The 26,069-nt window shown below is 41.4% G+C and overlaps 1 protein-coding gene across 1 annotated transcript in view; it reads left to right on the top strand.

Moving 5' to 3' along the window:
• The first annotated feature begins 14,209 nt into the window (after positions 1 to 14,209).
• wfdc1 (WAP four-disulfide core domain 1) overlaps positions 14,210 to 26,069 on the top strand; it is a 43,345-nt gene continuing 31,485 nt past the window's right edge. The window contains exon 1 of the mRNA XM_043706647.1: positions 14,210 to 14,620. Within this exon, the coding sequence (XP_043562582.1) occupies positions 14,489 to 14,620 (132 nt within the window). The 5' untranslated portion in view covers positions 14,210 to 14,488. The remainder of the gene's footprint in view (positions 14,621 to 26,069) is intronic.

Here is a 26,069-nt window from a genome sequence, read left to right as displayed (position 1 = left end):
GGGCATCAATGTGGACTTCAACAACTTCCTCATTTCCCCTTCCCCCACCTCATCCTAGTTTCAAATTTCCAGCTCCACACTGTCCCCTTGACCTGTCCGGACTTGTCCGACCTGCCTAGCTCCTTTTCCACCTATCCACTCCACCCTCTCCTCCCTGACCTATCACCTTCATCTCCTCCCCCACTCACCTATTGTACTCTATGCTACTTTCTCCCCACCACCACCCTCCTCTAGCTTATCTCTCCACGCTTCAGGCTCTCTGCCTTTATTCCTGATGAAGGGCTTTTGCCCGAAACGTTGATTTTGCTGCTCGTCGGATGCTGCCTGAATTGCTGTGCTCTTCCAGCACCACTGATCCAGAAGGTGATTTATAATGCAGAGTGACACTAAAAGCATGGGTTCAATTCCTGTTCTGAGGTCTCCATGAAGATCCTGCCCTTTTCAACCTCTCCCCCCACCCCTCAGGGTAAACCATCATCGGTTGTCTCTCTCTAGTGAGAGAGAGCCACTCTAGTCATGAGTACTGTTATAGAGTCATAGAGACGTACAGCATAGAAACAGACCCTTCGGTCCAACCTGTCCATGCCAACCAGATTTCCCACCCCAATCTAGTCCCACCCACCAGCACCCGGCCCATATCCCTCCAAAGCCTTCCTATTCATGTACTCATCCAAATGCCTTTTAAATGTTGCAATTGTACCAGCCTCCACCACTTCCTCTGGCAGCTTATTCCATACACGTACGGCCTTCTGCGTGAAAAGTTGCCCGTTAGGTCTCTTTTAAATCTTTCCCCTCTCACCCTAAACCTGTACCCTCTAGTTCTGGACTTCCCGACCCCAGGGAAAAGACGTTGTCTATTTACCCTGTTAAAAAAAAGTATCACTGTATTTCATACCTAGCCCCAGGATCTTACCGTAAATGTATACTTTCCTAACAAACAATGCTTCCGATTGGGTGAGAAATATTTATGAAACATGCCTACAGGAATAATTCCCAGAAATTGATTTAAATATTATTTTTGACATTCTTCAATGCCAGACAATACCTGATCCCACCAATAAAACTGAGGAATCTTGATTGCTACCTGCACTGATTATCCACAGATACGTGGCCTTGAGTAAAGAACTGGAAGTAATGTGCACATTTATTTGAAGTGGGGCAAGTGCGGGGGGATGAGCAGACAGTGATTGGGAAGGAAGGGTAAATATGCTGAGTTCACAGTAAATAGCATTGACATATCAATATGAAATCTAATAGTCACAGTGGACTTGAAGAAATGTTTTCAAGCGCAAAAGAATTCCAAGTGCCTCTGCACAGAACTTTGGCCACACACACAGTCATATTCATCCTGGAACATGAACTTGGAGAGCTTTCAACTCAAAGCTGCCCGATGGTGACTGTTCACAAATATGTAGCGATATTTTCTTTGGACAATTTGAGTTCAAGTTTGGCTGACAAGAAAGTTGTACAAACTGCATTAAAGTGAACTCTTCAACTTTAGCTGTATTCAGACGCATGCATAATTCGACATTTGTGTGGAGCTTGGCTCGAAAACTCTCTGACTGACTAGAGACTTTGAATGCAAACTTCTTTGAAACATATAGAGTTCTACTAAAACTTCATAGACTGCTACTAACCCATTTTGATCAGAAAAATACCGAGTTCAATGCTTAGTGTGTGTTAATTCCATTTGCAATTTATCCCCAGCATTACAGAAAAGATTTGCCCATTCAGCAAAGCAACATGTATCTTGGAAGAATGCAAATTCCTTTGTGATTGACAACAATACCAGTCATTCTCACATCATTTGACGTGCAGGGTCTACCCATCACTGAAACTAGAAAGTTAAACAGCATAGCGCCATGAAAATGGTGGCAGGAAACACTTCCTGTGCTAGACTCCAAGTTTATAAACCCACTGAACATTCAGTGAAGACCTCATGAGGAGGAAGTATTGGCGGAGGAGCAGGAAAAGAGAAAAGGGAGGTCTGTGGAGGTATGATCTCTCTGCTCCTTTGGACCTCCAAGATAAAGGCTTCCAGTGTCATATCATTGAATTTATACACCCTCTCTTCAGCATTCTGTTCCATAATCGCACTGCTTCCCTGAAATACTTTCCCAAACCGCTCCAGCAGCCCTGCAACTCAAGTGCATCATCCTTGAAAAGGTACAGGCTGCCTTTAGAGTTATACATCATGCTCGCTGCACACACCCACACCTGGATCACCTGTTAAATTGCAGTCAGTCAACACCATGTTGAAAGCTGGGCTATAGCAACGTACAGTACACCAAGAATGTGCCAACACATGGCACCTTTCTAAACTAAAACCTAAACTAAAACCTTTTGCCTCTACGCAGTCCATATCCCTCTATTCCCTGCCTAATCATGCATCTGTCAAGAGTCCTCCTGTATGTTGATATTGTATCTGTCTCCACCATCTCCTCTGGCAGCATATTTCAGGCACTTGCCACCCTCTGCGTAAAAAACTTGCCTCTCACATCTCCTTTAAACTTACCATTTTACCTTAAATTTATGTCCCCTTGTACTTGACATTTCTGCCTTGGGAATAAGACTCCAACTATCCATTCCATCCATGTCTCTCATAGTTTTGTAAACTTCTATCAGGTTCCCTCCTCATCTGTTGACTTTCAAATGAAAATAAATCAGGTTTGTCCAATCTCTCCTCCAGTTAATACCCTCCAAACTAGGCAGCATCCCTAGTAATCCATTTCTGAAGGTTCTCCAAAGCCTTCACATTCTTCTAGCAGTCTGGTGACCAGAATTGTACACAATATTCCAAATGTGGCCAAACTAAAGTTCTGTACAAATGCAAAATGAAGCCGTACAAGTCATAAGCATAGTGAAAAAGTGACAGCACAGCATTTTCATGTTGTCTGTTTCATCTTGTCTGAATGATCCCTGAGCCCCTCTTCAGCTTCACCAGACTGTTAGATCCTTATTTTCCTGAAATGTAACAGTGGCTTTCTCCGGTTTCCTCCTACAGTGCAAAAATGCGTACATTAAGTGATCTTTTGTCATGCTAAATTGCCCATAATGTCTAGGGATGTGTAAGTTAGGTGGATTAGCCATGGAGGAGCAGGGTTACAGGGATAGGGTAAGTGGGTGAGTCTGGGTGATTAAATTAGATTCCCTAAAGTGTGGAAACAGGCCCTTCGGCCCAACAAGTCCACACCGACGCTCCGAAGAGCAACCCACCCAGACCCATTCCCCTACACTTACCCCTGACTAACCCACCTAACACTATGGGTAATTTAGCATGGCCAATTCACCAAACCTGCACATCTTTGGACTGTGGGAGGAAAGCAGAGCACACAGAGGAAACCCACACAGACACGAGGAGAATGTGCAAACTCCACACAGACAGTTGCCCGAGGTGGGAATTGAGCCCAGGTCCCTGGTGCTGTGAGGCAGCAGTACTAACCACTGAGCCACCGTGCCGCCCTTGGGTGGGATGCTCTTTGGAGAGTAGGTATGGGCTTGTTGGCTGAATGGCCTGATTCCAAACCATAGGGATTCTCTGGTTCTAATTCATCTCAAAACTCAAAAACAAATCAATGTATATATAACCTTGAAATATTGCTTACAAATGTTATGAGATTAGATTTTCTAATTCTGGCTGGACATAATCTGGGAATTGTGATCATGTGATGTTTGATCTCATGACATCTGACCATATGATGTTTGAGCCAACAACATTAGAACAGGTGAAAGAAAGATTAAGCAGAATGAAAGCCCAGAGTCTGGGAGCCAAAAGTTCAGGAGGGAAAGCAACAGTGGTTGAATAAAGACTAGGAGCTTAAATATCACTGAAGCTGCAAAAGTTTGAAGAATAATCAAGATACAGCCCCTTGCTCTTCCTTACTGGGCTATGAGCTAGGCCTCAGCACGGAGCTGCTGTTTTGTAAAAACAAATTGTCCAAGAGATGTGTGTATCACTGGCCAGGCCATTTATTACCAATTGCCTTGAGATGATGGTGGAGAGCTGACGAGGATGTTTAATACTGCATTATTGTTTCTGTAGCATAACCACAATCAACACACCATTACTAGCATTCACAATGTATGTATGCCAAGGAGTGATATCGGACAAAGGAAAATTCATCCATCCTACTGTTACAACTGATTGTCAAGTGAAGATCTGTAAATTTGTTATGATTCCAGGTGGCATACCCCAAGTATTATATTCCCTTGTGAGGAAATGTGAACTTGCTTTCCCTCTTAATTCAACCACTCTCTTTGTTGGCCGCAACAAAATTAATTTCAAGACATTCGCTTCCCACATGAATGGCCTTTTCCAATCCAAGTGTATTTATACAGGTACACAATCCTTTATCCGAAACCCTAGGGGCCAGCTGGTTTGTGGAATTTGGAATTTTTTCAGATTTCAGATAAAGTGACAGTTTAACGGTTAAATTAAAAACTTCTTACCGAACAGCAGACATACCTGTGAGCACTATAAGTGCTGAGACAGAATGGATGCCTGCCAGTGCTGGGCCACACCACCACATCACATCTGAGTGACATGGGTCAAGTGGGTGTGGAGTTGGGTTAACTGTTTGCACACCAAACAACCTTGTTATGGAGAAAAAAAACTTCACAAAAACAACTTCGGATTTCTGAGCTTTTGGTTTTTGGGGTTACAGATAAAGGATTATGTACCTGCATTTTATAAGGAGTGAAATTAATTTCTATATATTTGAAAATCAAGAAAAGATGCGGTTTAATGACTAAACATGAAAAAAGATATATAAACAACAAATATGATACACAAAGACAAATTAGAAATGTGAAATGAGTACAAATATAACAAAATAAAAACTATAATCGATGACTGGTTTCTATGATGAGTGGGTGGTCGAACATTAGAGCTACCATGTTGAATAATACCAGTAACACTGACAGTGGGGTAAAACAGTTGACTTCAAAACTTTTGACTGTGCAGTTATCTGGCAAGTTTTTACCTTGTTTCCTTCTTGATAGTGAATTCACTGAGTGTTTGTCTGGGTTCCAGCACTCAGAGAGATGGGTTGGTTTTCTTTACCCGCAGTGCAGAAGTGTCTAAAGCTGTCCTTAGTCTGTGACCTTCACAACACACTAGTACACACCATTCCAGGGGTTGCTGTTGATTTTTAAGTCCATATGTTTGTATATTTGCAGAAAAGTGAGAAAAACATGAGTGCAGGCTTTCTGGTCAAACAGGTAGTCAGCACCTATTATTTCTTCCTTTGAGGGCTCTGTATAAAACAGGCACTCCACCGGGGTGATATCCCATGGTCTCACAAAGGGCTTTGCCAGGCAGCCACTGAATTGACAGCTATGGTCATCCCTTTTTTTAAAAAAAACACATCGTAATTAAGAGTTCAATATAGTCATAAAGTAATCTGGGGTAATGGTCCACTATTAATGTCTTGCCTTTGATTGCAACAAAGAAGAGGGTCATCACTGTCCAGAAGTTTATAGGCATTCAGCTGCAAGACCAAGTAGGTATTGGTCACAGGATTAAAGGTAACAGCAAAGGCTGCTTAAAACTACTTTGCATTTGACATCCTTGGTAAAGTAAATCAGATGGTGCACTCTACACTAATTGTAAAATTGGACAATACACTGTTTGTTATTAATGTATTTTAAACATCTAACCACAAAGATAGGTGAACATATAGTTATAACCCAATTAGGAGAATAAAGCAAAGGAGCGAATGGTAGAAGGAGTTAAAAACAATGTCAGAGAGAATGCTTTTTTAGCCAATCAGACAGAAAAGACAGGAAAGGTTTCAAGGACCTACTTCTAGCTGTTAGAGGAATTATATCCGAATGAACAATAAGAATGGGTGAAGCAGAGGGAGTGAAGGAATGTATCAAACACCTGATTAGAGGCTGTAGACAGCACATAGAACTGGTATGAATTTCTGACATAGCGTGAGTGGGAGCATGAGGTTTAAACATGAGACTGGAATACAGAATAATCATTGAAGACTTTGTAAACCTAATTTGTCTGTATGACTCTTTGCTGGGCAGCTGCAAAACAAATCCCACTTCTCCACACTGTCCTCTTGTATTTCACTGTGTTCATTAAATATTTATCTCCTCTACTGTTAAAAAAAAGTACGTCCATCTACTCTAAACATGTTTGCTGAATCTCAAATCAGTTCCTGTGTGGGATCTGCTGAATTCTTTTTCAAATCTATTGTTGAAGACGATGAAGTGATCATCTCACTGAATGAAGTGACCTGACACTGTTTAGGTGAAACAGATGAGTTGAAATCAAAAAGCAGAATGTCGAAGTTGCTGGAATCAGAAATAAAAAATATTAGAAAATAGTCAACAGATCAGGCAGCACCCATGGAGAAAGGAGCAAAATTAACAATCCGGGTCTGTGAATTTCCATCAGAACTGTGAGAAGCTAGAGATGTTGCAGGTTTTGAGGAAGGGTGGTTGGGACCAGCACAAAAATATAAAGTCTGTAGTAAGGTGAAAGACAGGAGAGATTGAACAACAGGAGAGGTGCTCTTCCAAGGCCAAAGGGAATGGCAATGGAACATGAAAACAAGAAAGGAAAGAATATTTAATAGCATTCAAGATTGGAATCCTGCTTTCCCCATCAGTGGCAGAACTCTCTGTGCTTTTCAACAAGAACAATTAAGTTCTTGTTGAGAAGTTCCATTGAAAATGTTCTTGACCTGCCACCAACTAAGACCCTTAAGTGATCAATTAATTCTGGTTGGTGATATAGGTGCTTAGTTGCTGGACAAGGAAACCAAGGTGACCTATCAGCTAGCTTTGGGCATGTTTGGCGGGGGGGGTTAACCTCTAACCTCTAACCTCCAATCTTTGGAAAACAGAGGCAGGAATAACAGGAAAGAGGCCTCTGAAAGCCACTCTACTCTCCGTCTTCGTCACAAACCTCAATAACAACCCTCCTCCCTACAATTTGCACCCCATGACAAGAAAGAGAAAGCTATACATTTTCACAGCCGAATCTCCCAAGGAGTAACCTCAGTTGATGGCTTTTAGCACCCATATGATGCAGGCCCCTAATGAGCAGGAGATGGGGAATGAATTAATTGCCATCTAACACATCTATACCCAAGCCTGTCACAAAAGAAGAATATGGTATCCAAAGAGTTAAGAAAAGTCTAGCCCTGGAGCTTCAGTGGGTTGTGGAATGTGAGCATTATTACAAATCATTCTGCAAACTAGCATTCAGGCACACTCAAGCAACATTCATTGGCTGGATGACTTAGTCATGCAACCTGTTCAATTTAAATGCATTCTCCACTGAAGAATATGCAAGATCAGATTTTAAGGGTTACCATTCCAGTGGTGAGTTCACTTCTTTTGAGCCTGGCAGTTGCCAGCTTTCTTTGAAGCTGTGATCAAATGCATTAACTGTTGAGCACAAAACCATACGCATTTCATGGTGATGTAGTTGAATCCCTTGTTTCAAGTGTTTGTTGCAGTTGAACTTTTCTCCATAAATCACTGGTTCACAGTGAAAGCACTTGCACCTGCTTTGAATTCTTTACAATTAATCATATGGAATATTTGAAGTCAGCCAAACAGCACTGCTTTCAATTTCAAATATAGACTTGCACTGTGATTGAAATCCACAATTAACGTGGGCAAAAGTCAACATCCAATGGCTCAGTTGATGAATGCACAGGTCAGAGTGATCGATCTCATTCCAGCTGTATTGATTTGACTGGTTTCATCTAAAAAAACAGCCGCGGCTTTAACTGCACCTTGATAAGACCGATAAAACCAGTCAATTTTCATGCTGGTCACTATTCAGTTGCTCTTCAATAATTTGTGTGAACATTCTATGTATCTTCCTGACAGCAATGGGCTTAAGTTGTGGGAAGGATTGGGAGAACTGTTACCAAAATTCCAGGCTGAATACCAGATGAGAATGCATCACCACTCACCAACTAAGCTCACCTCTGAAAATGGCCCCAAACTGAGGCAGCTGTAGGCAATCCACTCACTATTAAACCTTAATCTAACAAGTAGTTATATCAAAAGGAGCAGAAGTGACAGTGAAAGGGAAAGGAAAAATTGTAGGATAGGGCTACAATGATCACAGGATAATATTTATGTAGCCATCTACTCTTCAGGATCTGCAAAATTACCACTCAGACAAGAAAATAATCAATGACACTTTTTTCCATTTAGAAGATGAGATTCCCTACCCTGTTGACTCTTCTTTTTGGAACCACAAGATAGATTGACAAAAAAAAATTCAGTATAAGATATTAAGCTGCTCTTGTCCACTGATGAAGGGGAGCTTGACTGCCATTTATAGCTCGCTATTTTAAAGAATCTCTACAGTGTGGAAGCAGGCCATTCAGCCCGTCAAGTCCACAATGACCCTCTGAAGAACATTCCACAAGACCTGCCCCATCCTTGTAACCCTGCATTTCCCATGGCTAATCCACACATCTCTGGATACTATGGATGATTTCACATGGCCAATCCAACTAACTGGGGGAGGAAACCCGCACAGGCACAGGGCATACATGCAAGCTTCACATGGACAGTGACCCAAGGCTAGAGTTGAACCCAGATCTCTTGTGCTGCGGGGCAGTAATACTAACCATTAAGCCACCATGCCATCCTATTGGGTGAAGTAGTAAACAAGAATGTGGTCAGTTTCTGAACTTACATAAGTCAATACTAAGACCTAAAGGTTGTAAAGTGCCTAATAGCTTACACAGTAGATTAATCTTTAAGGGTGAGCCTGGCCAGTAAAAAGAAGAGTTTACTTTATTAATTGGTGGGAATCAGTTTTAGAAGTGGAGCGTAGGAGGATAGTATGGGGTATTTCAAGACTAGGGGGCACATTTTTAAGGTAAGAAGAGAGAGATTTAAAAAAGACATGAGGAGCAAATGTTTTACACAGAGGGTGGTTCACATGTGCAATGAACTTCCTGAGGAAGTGGTGAATGTGTGTGCAGTTACAATGTTTAAAAGACACTTTGTTAAGTACATGCTTAGGAAAGGCTTGTAGGGTTATGGACCTGGAGCTGGTTAGGTGGGACTGGTTTAGTTCAGCATGGGCTGGTTGGACCGAAGGGACTGTTTCCTTGCTGTATAACTCGATGACTATGGCTCTATAAGTGAGTCAGATTCTACTTAAATCAATGCACATTCTGGCAGAGGATTCTCAACAAGAATCAAGTATGGAGGTCATCTGTACTTTCTCAAACACAGTCTCGACTGCAATTAACCAACTCAGCATAAATTGGGAACTGACGCCTCTGTGGTTCAGTTCTTCACTGGAGAACACACATTCAAAATGAACATGTGATGACCATAATTGTTTTGATTCAACAAAATATTTACTGCGACATTTTGAATTTTTGACTTTTCTTTACACAAAAAATTAGAAAACAAAAGTAAGTTTTAAAAGTTATGCTTTTACAACAAGGTATTTTCAGGTTCATTAAAGTTTGTACTGACATTATGAATGCTTAAAATCCTGGTTAAATAAAGAATGAAATAAAAACTTGCTTTATCAAGCAGCTTTCATAATTGTAGGACATTCCAAAGCACTTCTCAGGCAAAGAAACACCTTTGAAAAGTCACCACTGGTGTAACATAAGAAATATAAGCTTTAGCATTTTTGTCCCAGTGACAGAAAATAACACAGGATCTCTACAGTGTAGAAGCAGGCTATTCAGCCCAGCAAGACAACACCGACCCTCCACACAGTATCCCACCGAGACCCACTCTCCTATCTCTAGGAACCTGCATTCCCCATGTCTAATGCACCTAGTCTGCACGCCCCTGGATTCTATGGGCAATTTAGCATGGCCAAGCCATCTAAACTGCACATCTTTGGACTGTGGGAAGAAATCAGAGCACCCAGAGGAAGCCCACTCAGACACAGGGAGAATGTGCAAACTCCACACAGACAATTGTCCAAGAGTTGAATCAAATCCAGATCCCTGGTGCTGTGAGGCAGCAGTGCTAACCACTGAGCCACTGTGCCACCCTGGCAAAACAAAGAACTGCAAGTGCTGGAAATAAGAAACTAAAATGGAAATTGCTGGGACAATTCTGGCAGCAGGTATAGAGTGAAAGCAGAGTTAATATTTCGGGGCCCAGAGACTCTTCTTTAACAGAAGTGAAGCACCAGCCTGTTTTGGCAAATGGTAAACACCTCACAATAGTGACATTTGGAAGACACTATAGCTTTAGTTGCTGATAGCTGTAAACAATAACACAGTGAAAGAGTCAGGTCAATCAAAGGCCAGCATGTCAGGTGGTTTTGAAAAGATGAAAATTGTGATTTGATCTTTTGTAAAGTTCAGGAAAACAGGGTAGGGAATTAAGAATTATTTTACCCATATAAAACAAACTACTAAGTAAGAAAGCATAATATATAAATGTGAAGACTAGTTGTACTGTTGGGATTAAAAGAATTTGATTTTAAGTTGCTCTTTATGCTTGTCCACTGTGAAATAAATTAAATAATTTCTTATCAGTCTAATCTTATAAAATGTTGAAGAATTCACTGTTGAAGAAACTAAAATCATGTGCATTGATTAAGAATATTGAATTCAGCATCACAAGAGAATCAGTATAAGCCTAGATATCAATTATTTAGTCATTGGTCAGTCCCAGTGCGCTGCTAAATATAAGATACTTTAGTATCACTACACCCAAATAAATAGCAAAGGCCAGAGTACAAACTGTAGTAGCTAGGGATATGCAAGGGATTAAATAGCTTTCTTTTGAGGGGAGCATGCTTGTTTAAAGATAGGGTGATAAAGGGCTTATGCCCAAAACGTTGATTCTCCTGCTCCACAGATGCTGCCTGACCGGCTGTGTTTTTCCAGCTCCACACTTTTCGACTCTGATCTCCAGCATCTGCAGTCCTCACTTTCTCCTGTCTTACAAAAGGATTTGGCAGTAAAATGTAGTTGTTTGCCAAGCACCATGAAATATGGGTTTACTGCTCTACCTTCACCATCACTGGGTCAATATGTTACAGACAAGAGCTAGAGATCATTGTGTAGTTAAAACACTGACTTCTATCCAAGTGTACAATGGTAAAAGTATATCTTTTCCATGGAAAGACGATGAATCTTAGCCAGCCCATTCTATCTGATCATCCTCTCAATCCTCAATGGTGTTATCATTTTCATTATCATTGGTGTTATGACTCCTTCCATTGAATTGCCTTAATAAATACTATTTCTCAGTCTGTCAAAACAGTAATCACTTAGTCTTTCAACCTTGATCCAGGCACAGATGTAAAATTTAAAGATCATATATAAAAGTAAGTAGGAGATAGAACATAGAAGTAGATCATTGGAGACAAAACAGATTCAAGTCATTGTTTACCCTTCATGCAAGCAAATAGTTCTATTCACATTTCCTCACCCTGTTCCCATATCTCTTTCATTCACTTACCTTTCCAATCAAATCTTGAATGTTGACATAGTTTCTGCCTTAACCACAAACATTGAAGTGAATTCCCCACCTTCACAACTGTCTCTGGAATGAATTCTCTCTTGCTCTTTGTTCTAAATTGCTTGCATTTAATCTTGTACCTATGACCCCCAGCCCATTCTGGACCTTTCAACTGTTGCAAACAAGCATATTTCAACCTACTTTTCCCACGATTCCTTATTGCAAACAAATATATCATATTACCCTATAACCTATGGCATTTTAATAGCAAAAACCTTGAAGAAGCTTTCATTTTATTCATTCATGGTACATGGCTTCCTTCAACAGTAAGGCAACATCAGTATGAGAAACCTGAGGAAAATTGAAAGCATTGAGTGTCAAAGGAAATACCTCCATTGATAAGGATTATGATTGTCACAAAGGAAAATGGTTGTGATTCTTTAACCAAGACTGCTAGTTGTAATCCAACAGCATTACTGCAAGAGTGTTTCAGGATAATGAACATCTTTGATTATTTTAAGAGTGCCCTTCTCCTCTTGGACAACATGGTCAGAAGTGCATTCATCTGCTGACAATACAGCTCTATTCATAATTCCTTTTATAGTGAAGCAGTTGTTGACAGCCAATAGTAGCAGCTGGGGAAAATCCACATCTCGTCTAAAAAGTAGCATTTACATCACATAAGTGCCTGGAAATATCATCCAAACTGAAAAATCACAGCTGTTTCTCCTTAACCTTTAATACCATCTCCATAACTGACTTTACAACTATCAATGTTTTGGGAAGGTCATCATTACAAAAGCATAGAATTATAGAATGGTTAAATTACAGGAGGCCACTCAGCCCAATGTGTTTGTACTGGCTTGCAAAAAGAGAAACTCAACTAATATCACTTCCCTGCACTTTCTCTACAGTCCTGCAAATCTTTTCTCCTAAAATAATTACTCAACACTAATTATCTCCACCATAATCTCAGGATACACATTCCTGATCCTAATCACACACAGGGTAAAAATGTTTTTCTTCCTGTCACGTCTGGTCCATTTGCCAATTACTGTAAATTGGTTTTCTCAGGTCGTTAAACCAGTTGGGCTCTGCCCAGATGCCTCATGGTTTTGAACAACTCTATCACTGATGATAGACTTAACTGAGCTGGCCAGAGTAACACAGTGACTATTAGTGTAGGGCAGATACTTGCCTTCTAATCTTTCAATGTCATTCCACTGTTGATAAGCTTAGATCAATAACGTGATGGAATAATACCTCAAAAATAAACATAGTTACCTGCGTAAGTAGAAAAAGCCTTTGTTTTTTGTCGTGGAAGTGTCGGTATTGGACTGGGTTGGACAAGGTCAAAAATTACTATAACCCGCAGTGCTGTGTGATTTTTGACTGTTTTTTGCAACTGTAGAGAAGCTCTGACAAATGTCAAAATTCCAATGTTTTGTTGTTGTTTTGCACTCTGCAAAGACTATACAGATATGATTTAGAACATTTTTATGCACTTACAGATGATTTTTGTGAATAAAGTATATTTTGAAATAAAAAGTAGTGACGGAATAGTCATTGCTTGCTTGCCTACCAAGTGCAATCAGAATATCCCATAAACTCAGTGCCATTCATTTGACCCGTGCCCTTCTCACTGGATAAGTGTCCAGACAATCAGCAGGTCACTCTGACTTTAGTGTGTAGAAAGTACAGACATAGTAACATCTGAGCTAGTCTCCTACCTTGCAACATAGCAATAAACACAATTTTGCAGCTGCACCTAACATTTCAAAAGCAAATTCAGATTCATTTTGATCTTTCTTAAAACAGTAACAAAGGCACTAGATTAATGTATTTATTTCCTCAGGCATTGGATGACAGTTTTATTGCCGTTTACACATTGATTGATGGTGCTTTTGAATCTGCATAGGCACAACAATTGGCAAGAGTTAGGTTGTGGGATGTGGTGGTGGGACAATATTTCTTGGTAATTACCCTAGCCAGTTTAAATTTGGATGCAGAACGTCATTTCACTCTCTGTGACATCCAGAGCATCCTTCAACTAGGGTTTCCCTGCAGTAAAACTGCCAGTTCAGCAAATGCTTAGAATGTTGATATGCACAGTACAGTTTTAGAAGATGACTTTGCATGGGTTACACTGCTCTTTTCAAGTACGTCCAAGGGTAAAGTGCTTACCAGAGTTCATGGCCACATCAGGATTAAGAATTCTAAACTGCAGTTAGACCATGTGCGAAACCAGAATTAGGTTGACACAAAAACCTCTTTTCAGCTGGTCCATGGATCCACTTGAATTAGCAAATAAATCTGTTCTTGGCAATTAATTAGTCGCTCCATGAAGATAAACAGTGGGGATATGTGGTGCTGGGAGATGATTTCTGGGAAATGACCCTTGCCAGTTTACACTGGAGGATCCGGTGGTCTGTTAGTTAAGATGTCGAACATTTACGTATGGCAACAGTTAGGCACCTGGAAGTGCACTTGGCACTGTCTTCAAACACTGATCTCATTTTAAACTCTTGTTTCGATCAACCTACCGCCTTAAATCCTCTCCTAAACGTTCTGTTTTGATTTGTTTTATCGCAATAAAATGCACGTTGGGATATGCCTCATTTATCCCTTTTTATGTCGGATTGAAATTTATACCCTGTCAAAATCCTTCCACTATTCCCATATGCCGGCTGCTTTATTGTTGTGGGGTTTTTTTTAATGAACACGGGTCAGCTGTTCCATTCTAAACAGCTGGAGGGGAGCTGGGGTCCCAGAGCTACAGTTCCCAGTTAAGGACAGTTTATTGTAGTCAAGTGTGCGCGGGCAGACTGTCAGAGGACACGTTTGCTGAAATCTAAATATATCTGGCTAATATTTAGGGTAAAGGCAGTCGGTGGGTGGAGGAGAGGCGTGAATATCTCACCACACAGACACACAAAAAGTTTCTTTTCCCCAGCTCGCTGCTCCTACTTTGACTCTGCATTCAAGCTCGGTCAAGTCTAGCTCTGACCCTTTGTACACCGCCCTCTGATCGCCACGGGAGGACAGTCGGACGATGGGTCACTGTGGAAGTTGGAAGGGAAGTTTACCAAGGGCGCTTGCCGCTACCCTGCTCTGTCTGTTAGCGCTACAGCCCAGCCCTGGGCTTGCCAAAAATTTCCGTGTGAAAGTAGCAGATAAAAACGATGTGAGTATTGCTATTCAAAAGGAGTGGTGTGGTGCGGGGCGGGGGTACATCAGTGAAAAATAAGCACAGACTGATCCTAAAGTGAGCTCTTGGTTTTAACGTGAAGTGCTAGTGAGCCGATTTTAATCCAGAGCACATGCTTAAGAGATTGGGGTCAGGAGATGGGTTGATTGCTGGTGCTTTAAGTCACAAATTCGACTGGGAACGAACAGAGCCCCAGCACGCCGGAGTTTCTGCTGAACATTCCTGTGAACGGAGGACTGGGGGGGGGGGAATGCTCTCACAAGAAAATCCCCGTCATTCTGAACGAGTTCACCCCAGAGAGCCTTTGGAAGAAGTAATTGCAGAGAATACTTTTGAGAAGCGTGATGGAGCCTGGGGGTTGGTGAGATTCCCTGGTCTCTCCAGTACAAGTGGGCAATCCGTGCCCAGCCCCTGTCCGCGGTGTCTTGCCGTTCACTGGCGGAGACCCCTCCCCATTAACATTTGACATGAATCCGAAAATTGCTGGAGAAATTCACCAGGTCTGGCAGAGAGAGTCAGTGGACTCGAAACGTTAACTCCGCTTTCCCTCCACAAAGGCTGCCAGACTTACTGAGTTTCTCCAGTTATTTCTGTTTTTGTTTCCGATTTTCAGCATCTGTGGATTTCTTTTGTTTTATTTTAACACTTGTTTTAAACTCTTAAATTGTGCTAACATTTGCAAGGCCTTTGAAAACCTGATATCTCGGTGGGGCATTCTGCATGGCATAATTAGGACTCGATCCTGTATACCAATTTCTATACAGAATACTAACATTTCTGCAGTTTTAAAATATCAGGATTGAAGCTAAAAAGGAGAGTTCCTTCGCCACAGTGAAGTGGAATTGATGAGAAGGGAGAGAAAAACATGATGTTTGAAGTAGTTTCAATACCTGAGGAATACACACACACACAGCATTGCTGATTAGGTAATAAAACCACAGCGCCGATAGTGCCAGTAACTGGTTCGAAATAAATTTCCCATTACTGAAGGACTAATGTTATCTTAACCCTGAATGTATCACAGCAAATGCTTTGCAAATCCAAACCTTACCATTCTCCCTTATCTGAAGTCAGTTTAGTGACTGAGCAGAGAGCAGCTTCTGATAGCTTGCCATTGTTTTGCAAAGGACTGTATGTCAGCCGGGGATGATGATAAGCTACCCCTGCTCGGAACAAAACATGTGAAGCTCCCCATCACTCACGAACTATGCTTGCTGCAAATCGATCCCTGGAATGTGAGGTAGCCTCTCTGCATTACACTGTGTCCCTTATCTTTATTTCCCTGCGTTTTTAATTTGTGTGAATTACAACTTCACTGACAAGTGAAATAATATAGCCGTCTAGAAAATGAGATAGATGCAGTTCGTGTTCTTTGGTTGAGGACATCAAAACAAAGAGAAACGTGGTGTCAATAGTACAGTAATGGTGCGGATTTAGTGAGGATTAAACATTAAGTTGGTAATAGCGTGACTAGGCCCATTATAAGTTGCAATATCTATATTAAATCATGCATTCTTCAAATCGCCTCTCCTGTCCAGTTGGGAGAAACTACAACTGGCTCCATTCCATTCCTATCTATTCTCTCATAGTGAAAAGGATCACATGCAACAGCTTATCTTGCTCCTCTGTTACATCTGTAGTAACTCAAAGATCAAACTGTTCCCTTCCTATTTCTGCCTCTGTTCAACATCCTCTGAAAGCACAATGCTGGTTGCCACCTTTGTGCTGCTGACACCCAGCTCTGTCTCACCATCTTCAGTGTCTTGCAATTAGTCTAATATCCAACTTTGGATGAGGGAAAATATCCCCTCATTAATTCACAGAAGTGTCACAGTGCAGAGGGAGGTCCTTCAGCCCATTGTGTCTTCACTGGCTCATTAAGTGAACGGAGTGGTAACCTCCTGCTTTTTCCCTATACCTTTGCATGTTACGTTTTTTTCAAATTGTCATCCAATGTCCTTTGAATGCCTCAACTGACATGTAGACACACACACACATGTCTGTGGCAGGTGTGACTTAAAACCCAGGTCTTCTGGCTCAGAGGTAAGGGCTCTACCACTGCACCATTTTGGAGAGACTGAAACTATTGTCTTTGGTCCTGTATTTCTGTCAGTCAGTCTGTCATCCATGACATGTCTGAGGCTGATCTGGACTGTTCACAGTTTCTGAGTCCTATGTGTCACTGAGTTGAGATTCCAAGCTACTCACCTCTTTGCCTAAGACTGTTAACTGCTGCCACCTCCATTAAGTTACTCATTTCTCCCTCATTTCAGCTCATTCATGGCCTTGTCACTACTAGACATTCAGTTATATCAAAGCTGGTGTCTCACGATGAACAGTAAATGCTTGTCTTGCTAGTGACGTGCACATCCAAAATATTGAAGGCAGATGCGCTCACTTCTCTGGTGCTGAGCTTTTGATAAGGCTTAACATGTAGTACTTCATTAGTACTTACTTGTCGATTGTGAGGAGTCACCTAATGATTATTGTCTTTAAATACTAATGATTGCGAGGTGCAAAGCATGCTAATTGGTTGGGTTTGATTTATTCTGTTTGGTTTTGGTGTTCATGTTAGTTAAATGACTGAAACAACTTGTGCAATTGTAGAAAAGGAAAGAAATAAGAATTCGGAATAACTGCCCTTCCAATCCAGACTGTGCTGGGCTTCACCATGAGGCTGGGAGTGTCAGGGGTCGAGTCATTCTATAAGGTGCTGCACAAAAGGCTGTTGCATGTAATAAAGGTGCATGGCATTATGGGTAATGTACTAGCATGGATAGAGGATTGGTTAACCAACAGGAAGCAAAGAGTGTGAATAAATTAGTGTCGTTCTGGTTGGCAGTCAGTGACTAGTGGTGTGCCTCAGGGATCAGTATTGGGAGCGCAATTATTCACCGTTTACAGAAATGATTTGGAGTTGGGGGCCACCTGAGATGTATCAAAGTTTGCGAATGACACTAAGATGAGTACTAGAGCAAAGTGTGCAGAGGACTGTGACTTTGCAGAGGGACATAGATAGTTTAAGTGAGTGGACAAAGGTCTGGCAGATGGAATACAACGTTAATGAATATGAAGTCATCCATTTTGGTAGGATTAACAGTAAAAAGGGCTGTTACTCGAATGGTAAGAAATTGCAGCACACGGTGAGGCAGAGGGACCTGGGTGTCCTTGTGCATGATCACAGGAGGTTGGTTTGCAGGTGCAACAGGTAAATAGGAAGGCAAATGGAGTTTTGTCCTTCCTTGCTAAAGGAATTGAGTTTAAAAGTAGAAAGGTTATGTTGCAGCTGTAGAGGGTGTTGGTGAGGCCACACCTGGAGTACTGCGTGCAGTTTTGGACTCCTTACTTGAGAAAGGATGTACTAACACTGGAGGAGGTTCACTAGGTTGAGGGGGTTGGCTTATGAGAGACACTGAATAGACTGGGGTTGTATTCATTGGAATTTAGAAGAAGGGGGGGGGGGGGGGTGGGGGGGGCATGGGTATCTTATGGAAACATATAAAATTATGAAGGGAATAGATAAGATAGAAATAGATAGGATGTTTCTGCTGGCAGGTGAAACAAGGACAAGAGGGCATAGCCTCAAAATTAGGGGGAACCGGTTTAGGATTAAATCGAGAAGAAACTTCTTCACCCAGAGGTTTGTGAATCTGTGGAATTCCCTGCCCAGTGAAGTAGTTGAGTCTTCCTCAGTAAGTGATGGATAATTTTTTGAACAGTAAAGGAATTAAGGGTTATAGTGAGAGGGCGGGTAAGTGGAGCTGAGGCCATGAAAACTTCAGCCATGATCTTATTGAATAGCGGAGCAGGCTCGAAAGGCCAGATGGCCTCCACCTGCTCCTAGTTCTTATGTTCTTAAGTCCAGGCTGAGGTTGGGAGTTTGATGCCGCCCAGGGATGGGAGATTAAAATAAAAAGGTGAAACGAGAGAGAAATAAAGAAAAGAAATGGACGGAATGGCTGAGCTCTGACTCAGGAGTCCTACTCCTCCCCCATCTTGGGAGGATTAAGTTGAACAACTGGAAGGGGCCCTTGTTTTTAAGAAATTTCAAAGATCCAAAACCTTCCAAGAGTGGAGAGGAGGGAATCAGTGAGAAAAGCAACCACAAGCCAGGGAGCTGCAATTCTACAGCTACACGTCTCTTGGCGTAGGATGGTGTGTAGGTCCTTTTTTTTTCAAAAACAAAAGGATTTATCACCACTTTTGCAAGGAAGCAACTCAGTCTTTCAAAGGAATTCAAGTCAACACAAGTGCCTATCCAGAATGTTTGTCAACGGCCTATCTTCAGAGTTATCACTTCCTGGGCCAATGAAGTGCCCATGAAGCTCACCAATCCCTGTTAACAGTTTGCATTCTCTATAGTAACACTGGTGAAACAAGCTGTAGAATGACCATCTTGCTCCTGCCCTGCTACTCAGGTGGAATAAATGCTGCTTACTAAAGTGAAGAATCTCATTCATTACCATCTCATGTTGGGAAATCTTGGCCCGGGGCCTGTCAATGTTTAGCATGCACTAGAAGTGAGCAAGAATTCTTGCTGCCAGCAATTACTCTGAATCTGAGTTAATAAGACCTAATGTACAATTGCCCCTGATAGGATATGAATTCAGATGAGCTCTGTGCCAATTGTAACTGCAGGTGCTAAGTACGCAAGGGAAGGTGCCTCCTTAACTACAAATATAACAACAAACACAAACAATGAATTGTAGCAGACAAACCACTTTAAAAAAGGGCGTAATTCCAAAAGCGTGACTATACACTGAGGACTTCAATTATGTGAATCGATTGGAAAAGCTGGGGTCCTTCTTACAGAAAATACTGAGAGGGAATTTGATATACAGTGTGGGAGCAGACAATTTAGCTCATTATGTCCACATTGAACCTCCTAAGAACATTCCACCCAGACCCACCCCATCTTTGTAACCCAGCATTTTCTCAGGCCAATCCAACTAACTTGCACATTTTTGGACCGTGAAAGGAAAGCCATAAAGACATAGAGAAAGTGCAAACTCCACATAAACAGTAGACCAAGGGTGGAATCGAACCGAGGTCCCTAGCACTGAGGCAGCAGTATTAACCAGTGCTACCCATATGAGGTGATTAATTAGGGTGGTTAGAAAAACGTTCCCACTGGCGTAAAGGTTAAGAAAATAAGGACACCAATCTTGATAATTGTGACAAAATCAAAGACTGGAAGAGGAAAACGCATTTTTAGTGCAGTACTGCATGAAAAGGAGGTGGTATTGATTGTGGCATTTCTTAAAATCTGGTGAGGAGGTGTATTGACTCCCCTCTTTTAAATCTCCCCAGTGCTCACAGCCTGCACTTACAGCTGAATCTTCTTGTATTTTGGTAAAATATCAGTCTAATGGAGTTTCATGGAGGGCTCTTCTCTGAAATGCTGAGCAAGTTTTCTCTTGCCATCTTACCAAGCGGCTGTCATCAGTTACCGACCACGCCTTAATGGTGACCTAGTTATCTGATAGCCCATTCTATCACTTGCTAAAGTCAGATAAACCTGCCAGTTCCCAGTTACCCCAGGATTCCTGGCACCAACCCCATCTTTAAGAGGCTGCCTTGCACCATTCCTAACATTTGGCCTAGATGTGGGAGGGAAGGGGAAATTGGTGCCCCATTTTGTGAGTAGGCACCTAGAGGACAGGGATATGCAGAAGGGGAAGTGTCCTCTTCTCTCAGGACTGCCAGAGGAGGCTATGACACCAGACCATGGCAGCCTGGTCTGAGGTTGTTACCCAGGTCAATGAAGTCTCAGCCATGTGGAGGAATGCGGAACGGTATATGAAGAAGAGCAATGACCTTCTCTGCTAAGGACCACCATCTTCTCTCTGCTACCTCACATGTACCCTATCTCCACAGTTTCATTCAAACCCCACAAAAGCTCGTGCTCTACCATTTCGTTATTGCATGCAACATTGCGTCTCACTCAGTATGACCCTCCCAGACCCTTTACAGCTCTACATGCTCTTTGTGCTGACTCCTCCTTCAGAACACGACACCACCTTTCCCACACCTGTAGCGATAGTATCAACTGTCATATCCTTTAATGCCTCCCTTTCTCTCATTCCAGGAAAAGACTGCTCACAATAGGGCAGAGAGAGCCAAGATGGCTGCTGCCAGTGTTACCTCTTACTTGATCTGCACTGCACGACCTCGAAGGGCATGGCAGAGCAGCAGAAGCCAATGTACTGGCTCGTCTACATCTGCCTGCATGGAAACTCCCAAGTGTCTTGACTTGAATGATGACCTCGGACAGGATTTGAGCTATAGGGAGAAGCTGAACAGGCTGGGACTGTTTTCCCTGGAGCGTCGGAGGCTGAGGGGTAACCTTATAGAGGTTTACAAAATTATGAGGGGCATGGATAGGGTAAATAGGCTCAGTCTTTTCCCTGGGATCGGGAAGTCCAGAACTAGAGGGCATAGGTTTAGGGTGAGAGTGGAAAGATATAAAAGAGATCTACAGGGCATCTTTTTCACACAGAGCGTGATACGTGTATGGAATGAGCTACCAGAGGAAGTGGTGGTGGCTGGTACAATTGCAACATTTAAGAGGCATTTGGATGGGTATATGAATAGGAAGGGTTTGGAGGGATATGGGCCGGGTGCTGGAAGGTGGGACTAGATTGTGTTTGGATATCTGGTCAGCATGGAGGGTTAGACCGAAGAGTCTGTTTCCATGCTGTACATCTCTACGACTCTATGACTCCTAGCTTTGTACCTGTACCAAATGACAAGGCAATGCAGAAGTACTGTGTACCTGGCTGCTCTCGCTGAGGTGGCAAAGTAAAGAAATGCAAGGGAAGGCAAGGATGGTTTGAGGCATCCACTGAGAGAGCAAGCCAACAGCCTTGAGTTACACCCTGGTTCAATCCATAAGGTGGGAGCCTGTCCCTGTGGGTAAAGTGTACTTGCAGCAGTCAAATGAAGTTGTTACTGCACTCTGAGGTGCAGCATAGAAGTGCAGGAGCACAGTGTAAGTGTTTAGGAAATGTGCCGTGAACGTGGGGTGCCAAGAAGCGTGCCCTGAAATGTTGCCAGGTATCTGAAATGATGGCATAAAGGCGCAAACATAAGCCAGATGTCTGCTCAGACTTCCATGTCAGGAATTGTCGATGTCTAATTTCTATGGTAAGTGGTAGATTAGATTAGATTAGATTACTTACAGTGTGGAAACAGGCCCTTCGGCCCAACAAGTCCACACCACCCGCCGAAGCGCAACTCACCCATACCCCTAACCTAACACTACGGGCAATTTAACATGGCCAATTCACCTGACCTGCACATCTTTGGACTGTGGGAGGAAACCGGAGCACCTGGAGGAAACCCACGCAGACACGGGGAGAACGTGCAAACTCCACACAGGTAGGTTAGGGAGCTGCATATTAGTGAGGCTAGATTAGATTTAATTAGTCTGTTAACTAGCAGTAATCCCTCTTAATTACCATTTCAGTATTTGCTGGCAAAAATCTTTGTTTATTTATTATTTGGAGATGCTGGTGTTGGACTGGGGTGTACAAAGTTAAAAATCACACAACACCAGGCTATAGTGCAACAGGTTTAATTGGAAGCACTAGCTTTCGGACACAATGGTGTCCTCCACAACCACCTGATGAAGGAGCGGCGCTTCGAAAGCTAGAGCTTCCAAATAAACCTGTTGGACTATAACCTGGTTTTGTGTGATTTTTAACTTTATTTATTTACTTCTGGTTCTGACTTCATTGTTTCTAAACTTGATATCATTCATCTCCAAAATGTAAAACTTACTGCAGAGGTGTAAATCTACATAGAGGATGAGAGTTTCTTCATGCTTAGCTGGGTGGATTAAGTCTGTTGATTAAAAGTGTTAACTACAGTTCAGACAATTTTATTTATTGCACATTAGTTTCATGAAATTTAATTAACTTATGTGATTGACTGATTGCTGCGATTTTAAGTCAGTGCTTTTTCTTTTTGAAATAATATCAGCCAATGAAAGTCCAAGTATTAAAATAAACTGATGGAATTTGTCAGTCACCAATCTGTATTAGATCTGTACTGCAGCACTTCTAATAGGGAATTGGTGAAGCACCTGAGGGGAAAGTATTTGTAGGTTACAGAGAAACGTTAGGGGAGTGGATTTAGATCAATTGCTCTTAGAGGGAGCAATCAATGCCTTTTTGTCAGTATAGAAATTCATGGAGTCATCTACCCAGTTTCTCCATTGAATTCAAATGACAGGAGTTTGCTAAGAAGCATTGGAAATCAGATTGTAAACTGTGATTTAGGCTCCATAGAAAACAGAAAATAGCAGTGTTGTTATATCAACGACTGATAAGGAATTGAAAAATAAGCAAAAGCGATTTTTGGTTGGCCCCTATGATACATTGATAACCTCCACACGGATAGAATCATGACTATTTTTCAACTGAAATTTCAAAGATCAAAGTTTAAATTTTTAATATGAGCTGCACATTGTCAAATAAACAGTGAGTTGCAATTTGAAGCAGATCGAAATGGAGAGATTTTTACAGAATTCCTAATGGACAGAATAATGCAGAGTTTAACCATTAGATCAAAGCATGAAGACTTTTAGAGGTGTAATTTGTCTGGTGCATTTTCTTCCAGGAAAATTTATTTTCTGTTTCATTTCTGTCATCTTTAAACTTGCAGTTGCATGAATTGCATCTTTAAGATTAGATAATTACAACCTGTACTTAAAATGTTTCATTGTGGAGGAAGTAAACTGAACCGTTTAGTGACCATTTAGTTTTACTGTACCATCCTTTAAAATGATGACTGTCATAATCTTGCATTGAAAATAGAACTATGAAGAAGGGCTAAGGTCAAAGTAGACAGAAATCGCTTTAAATATAAACCACCTGCTCTTAGATATGCTCTACGTAGTAATTTTCCATTTATCTTATTTATTAAGCTTGTCATTTTTAAGTTGTTCCTCCTTGAAGAACTGCTCAGTTACAATTAAGTTTAAAAAGGCACTAAATATGTATGCAAACTGTAATCATAGAATCCCTACAGCAATCCGTCCACTGCGTTCAAACTGAAGAGCATCCCACCCAGATCCACCCCCCTACTTTAACTCTACAAACATGCAATTTCCATTTTGTGAGGGAACAGATTCTGAGGAAGGGTCACTCAACCCAAAACATTAACTCCGATTTCTCTCCACAGATGCTGCCAGACATGCTTAGCTTTTCCAGCAATTTCTGTTTTTGTTTCTGATTTACATCATCTGCAGTTCTTTCGGTTTTTATGGGATATATGGAACCTTTTCACTGGCAATTGACCTATTTTTGTTATAGGTCACAAACAACACATATTGTAAGAGTTGAATCATTCCATTTTTAAAATTTGTCAGGGGATGTAGGTGTTGCTGCCTAATCCAGCATTATTACCCATCCCTGACTGACCTTGAAAAGCCTTTTGAACTGTTGCCCTCCATGGGGTGTGGGAATGCCCACAAAGCTGTTAGGAAGGGATTTCCAGAATTTCCAGAATTTCAGTGACCGTGAAGGAGCGACAGTATGTGGTTTGGAGGGGAACTAAATTGATGCCTTATCAGCATTGGAAACTAGGGCAATGTGTTTGTTCCTGACATGCAGTGTTGCAATGATGGTGTAGAAAGAGTGAGAACAATGGCACCAGCTGAGTGTAATTTTAATTATTAATTTATAAAAAACTTCAACCAGCAACACTGGTGCCAGCCAACCTCTTAGTTAATCCCACCAATCCAGTCACTGCACTCCCCGCCCCACCCCCAACCCCTACTGTATGTACACTGATGCAGTCAGAAGGGCCATGGGGTGTAATATTCTCAATCAATTTGCAACACAGCATTTCATAAATTTCCCCTAAAAGGCTACATTAGTCACTTGTGTAACAGATGACCTTTTATCTAAAATGGTTGCTAAGTAATTCCAACATAACTTGCCTGGTAGAAGCTCTTGATGATCTCTGATCTGTCTATTACTTTCTAAGTATTTATTTTCTTCCTAATTACTTCCTTTGGTAATTTCCGTATGATTGGCAAAAATGTTTGAGCTGAGCTAAACAACTGCTAATTACTGTATCTGGATTTCCTCCTTCTATGAACCAAAGTATAACAAATTGCCTTAGATTATCGGCATTTATTCTGACTCTAAAGAGCTTTTTAAAAATTCATGGTTAGTTTATCTCTCTTTCTCTCTCTCTTATTTCCACATCACTTGTGATTGTGCTGCTAATGACTGTAGAATAATATTTAAAAATGTGTTAAGTATAAAATAGCTTATTGAATAGTTTTATACCTGAATTGGACTAAATACCCTCTGAACTGGTTACTTAGGTTTAAAGGCATTTAGGGATAGATACAGGAAATGCAGCTGAAGCTGGTTTTGCTCACATCCCATTAAAGAATAAAGAATAAAACAAATTTCAACAACTATGGTCTCTTGAAGATGCCATGTATAATTATCCTCACAGCAACATGTCTCAATGCCTTTAGAAACATAAGAACCAATACAAGATCAGTGAGTTGTATCCATTAGGCAGTTTACTTGTTGTTCAAGTCTTTCATTAGACCTGATCACCTCTCTTAATTAACAAGATCTGACACTCATGCTTCCTCCCTGAATAGACTATTCCACATACTTACTATGTACAGGATACTGATATTATATCTTAACTCTTCCAATTTAAACTGAATCTCATGTTTCATTGGTTGGAACTTTCAACTTCTAAGGGGACTAAAATTGACGATAGCTAAGTGGCTTCTTTTTAAACTCCCTACCCAGCCTTCCCTTCCATCATTGACAGTCATGCAAACATTCAAAGTGGCTTAAACTCAGGTTTTGTGTTGACCTGAAATTAGATTTTGATGTGGCATGCTATTTGCTGTTAGCTTTCCTTCTGCACTATCAGATCAAAATAGTTTTACCTGTCCATTCACAGAAAGTGTAAGTTGATAACGGATCCTTTGGAGGAAATGTGATATTTGGGCTCTGAGTGAACAGGACAACTAATTAGTCAGGCTAACTAGTCAGCTTGAAGGGCTGAGAAATAAAATGCTGATGTAAGTACAAATTAGTAGGAGTGAGTACAACATCAAGTTTGCAGATGACTTTAAAATCGGTGGTAAAACGAGTGGTTAGAATGATACAATGAATTAACAGAGGGATAAAGGCAGGTTCAGTGAGTGAGCAAAATCTTGGCAGATGGATCATAACGTGGGAAATGTGAGTTATGCACTCTGGCAGAAGAATAGTGGAGCTGAATATTATTTAAATAGAAAGACTGCAGAAATCTGCAGCACGGGGATTTGGGAGTACTAGCTAGACCAGTCCAAGAATACTCTGAATATTTTTGGACTCCTTATTCAAAAACAGATATAATGGCATTAGAGGCAGCTCAGATAAGGTTGACTTGATCACTG

The sequence above is a fragment of the Chiloscyllium plagiosum genome, chromosome 17 (genome assembly GCF_004010195.1).
Source record: "Chiloscyllium plagiosum isolate BGI_BamShark_2017 chromosome 17, ASM401019v2, whole genome shotgun sequence".
Lineage (NCBI taxonomy): Eukaryota > Metazoa > Chordata > Chondrichthyes > Orectolobiformes > Hemiscylliidae > Chiloscyllium > Chiloscyllium plagiosum.
The sequence above is the reverse complement of the archived record's forward strand: the minus strand, read 5'-3'. Positions and strand labels throughout refer to the sequence as shown.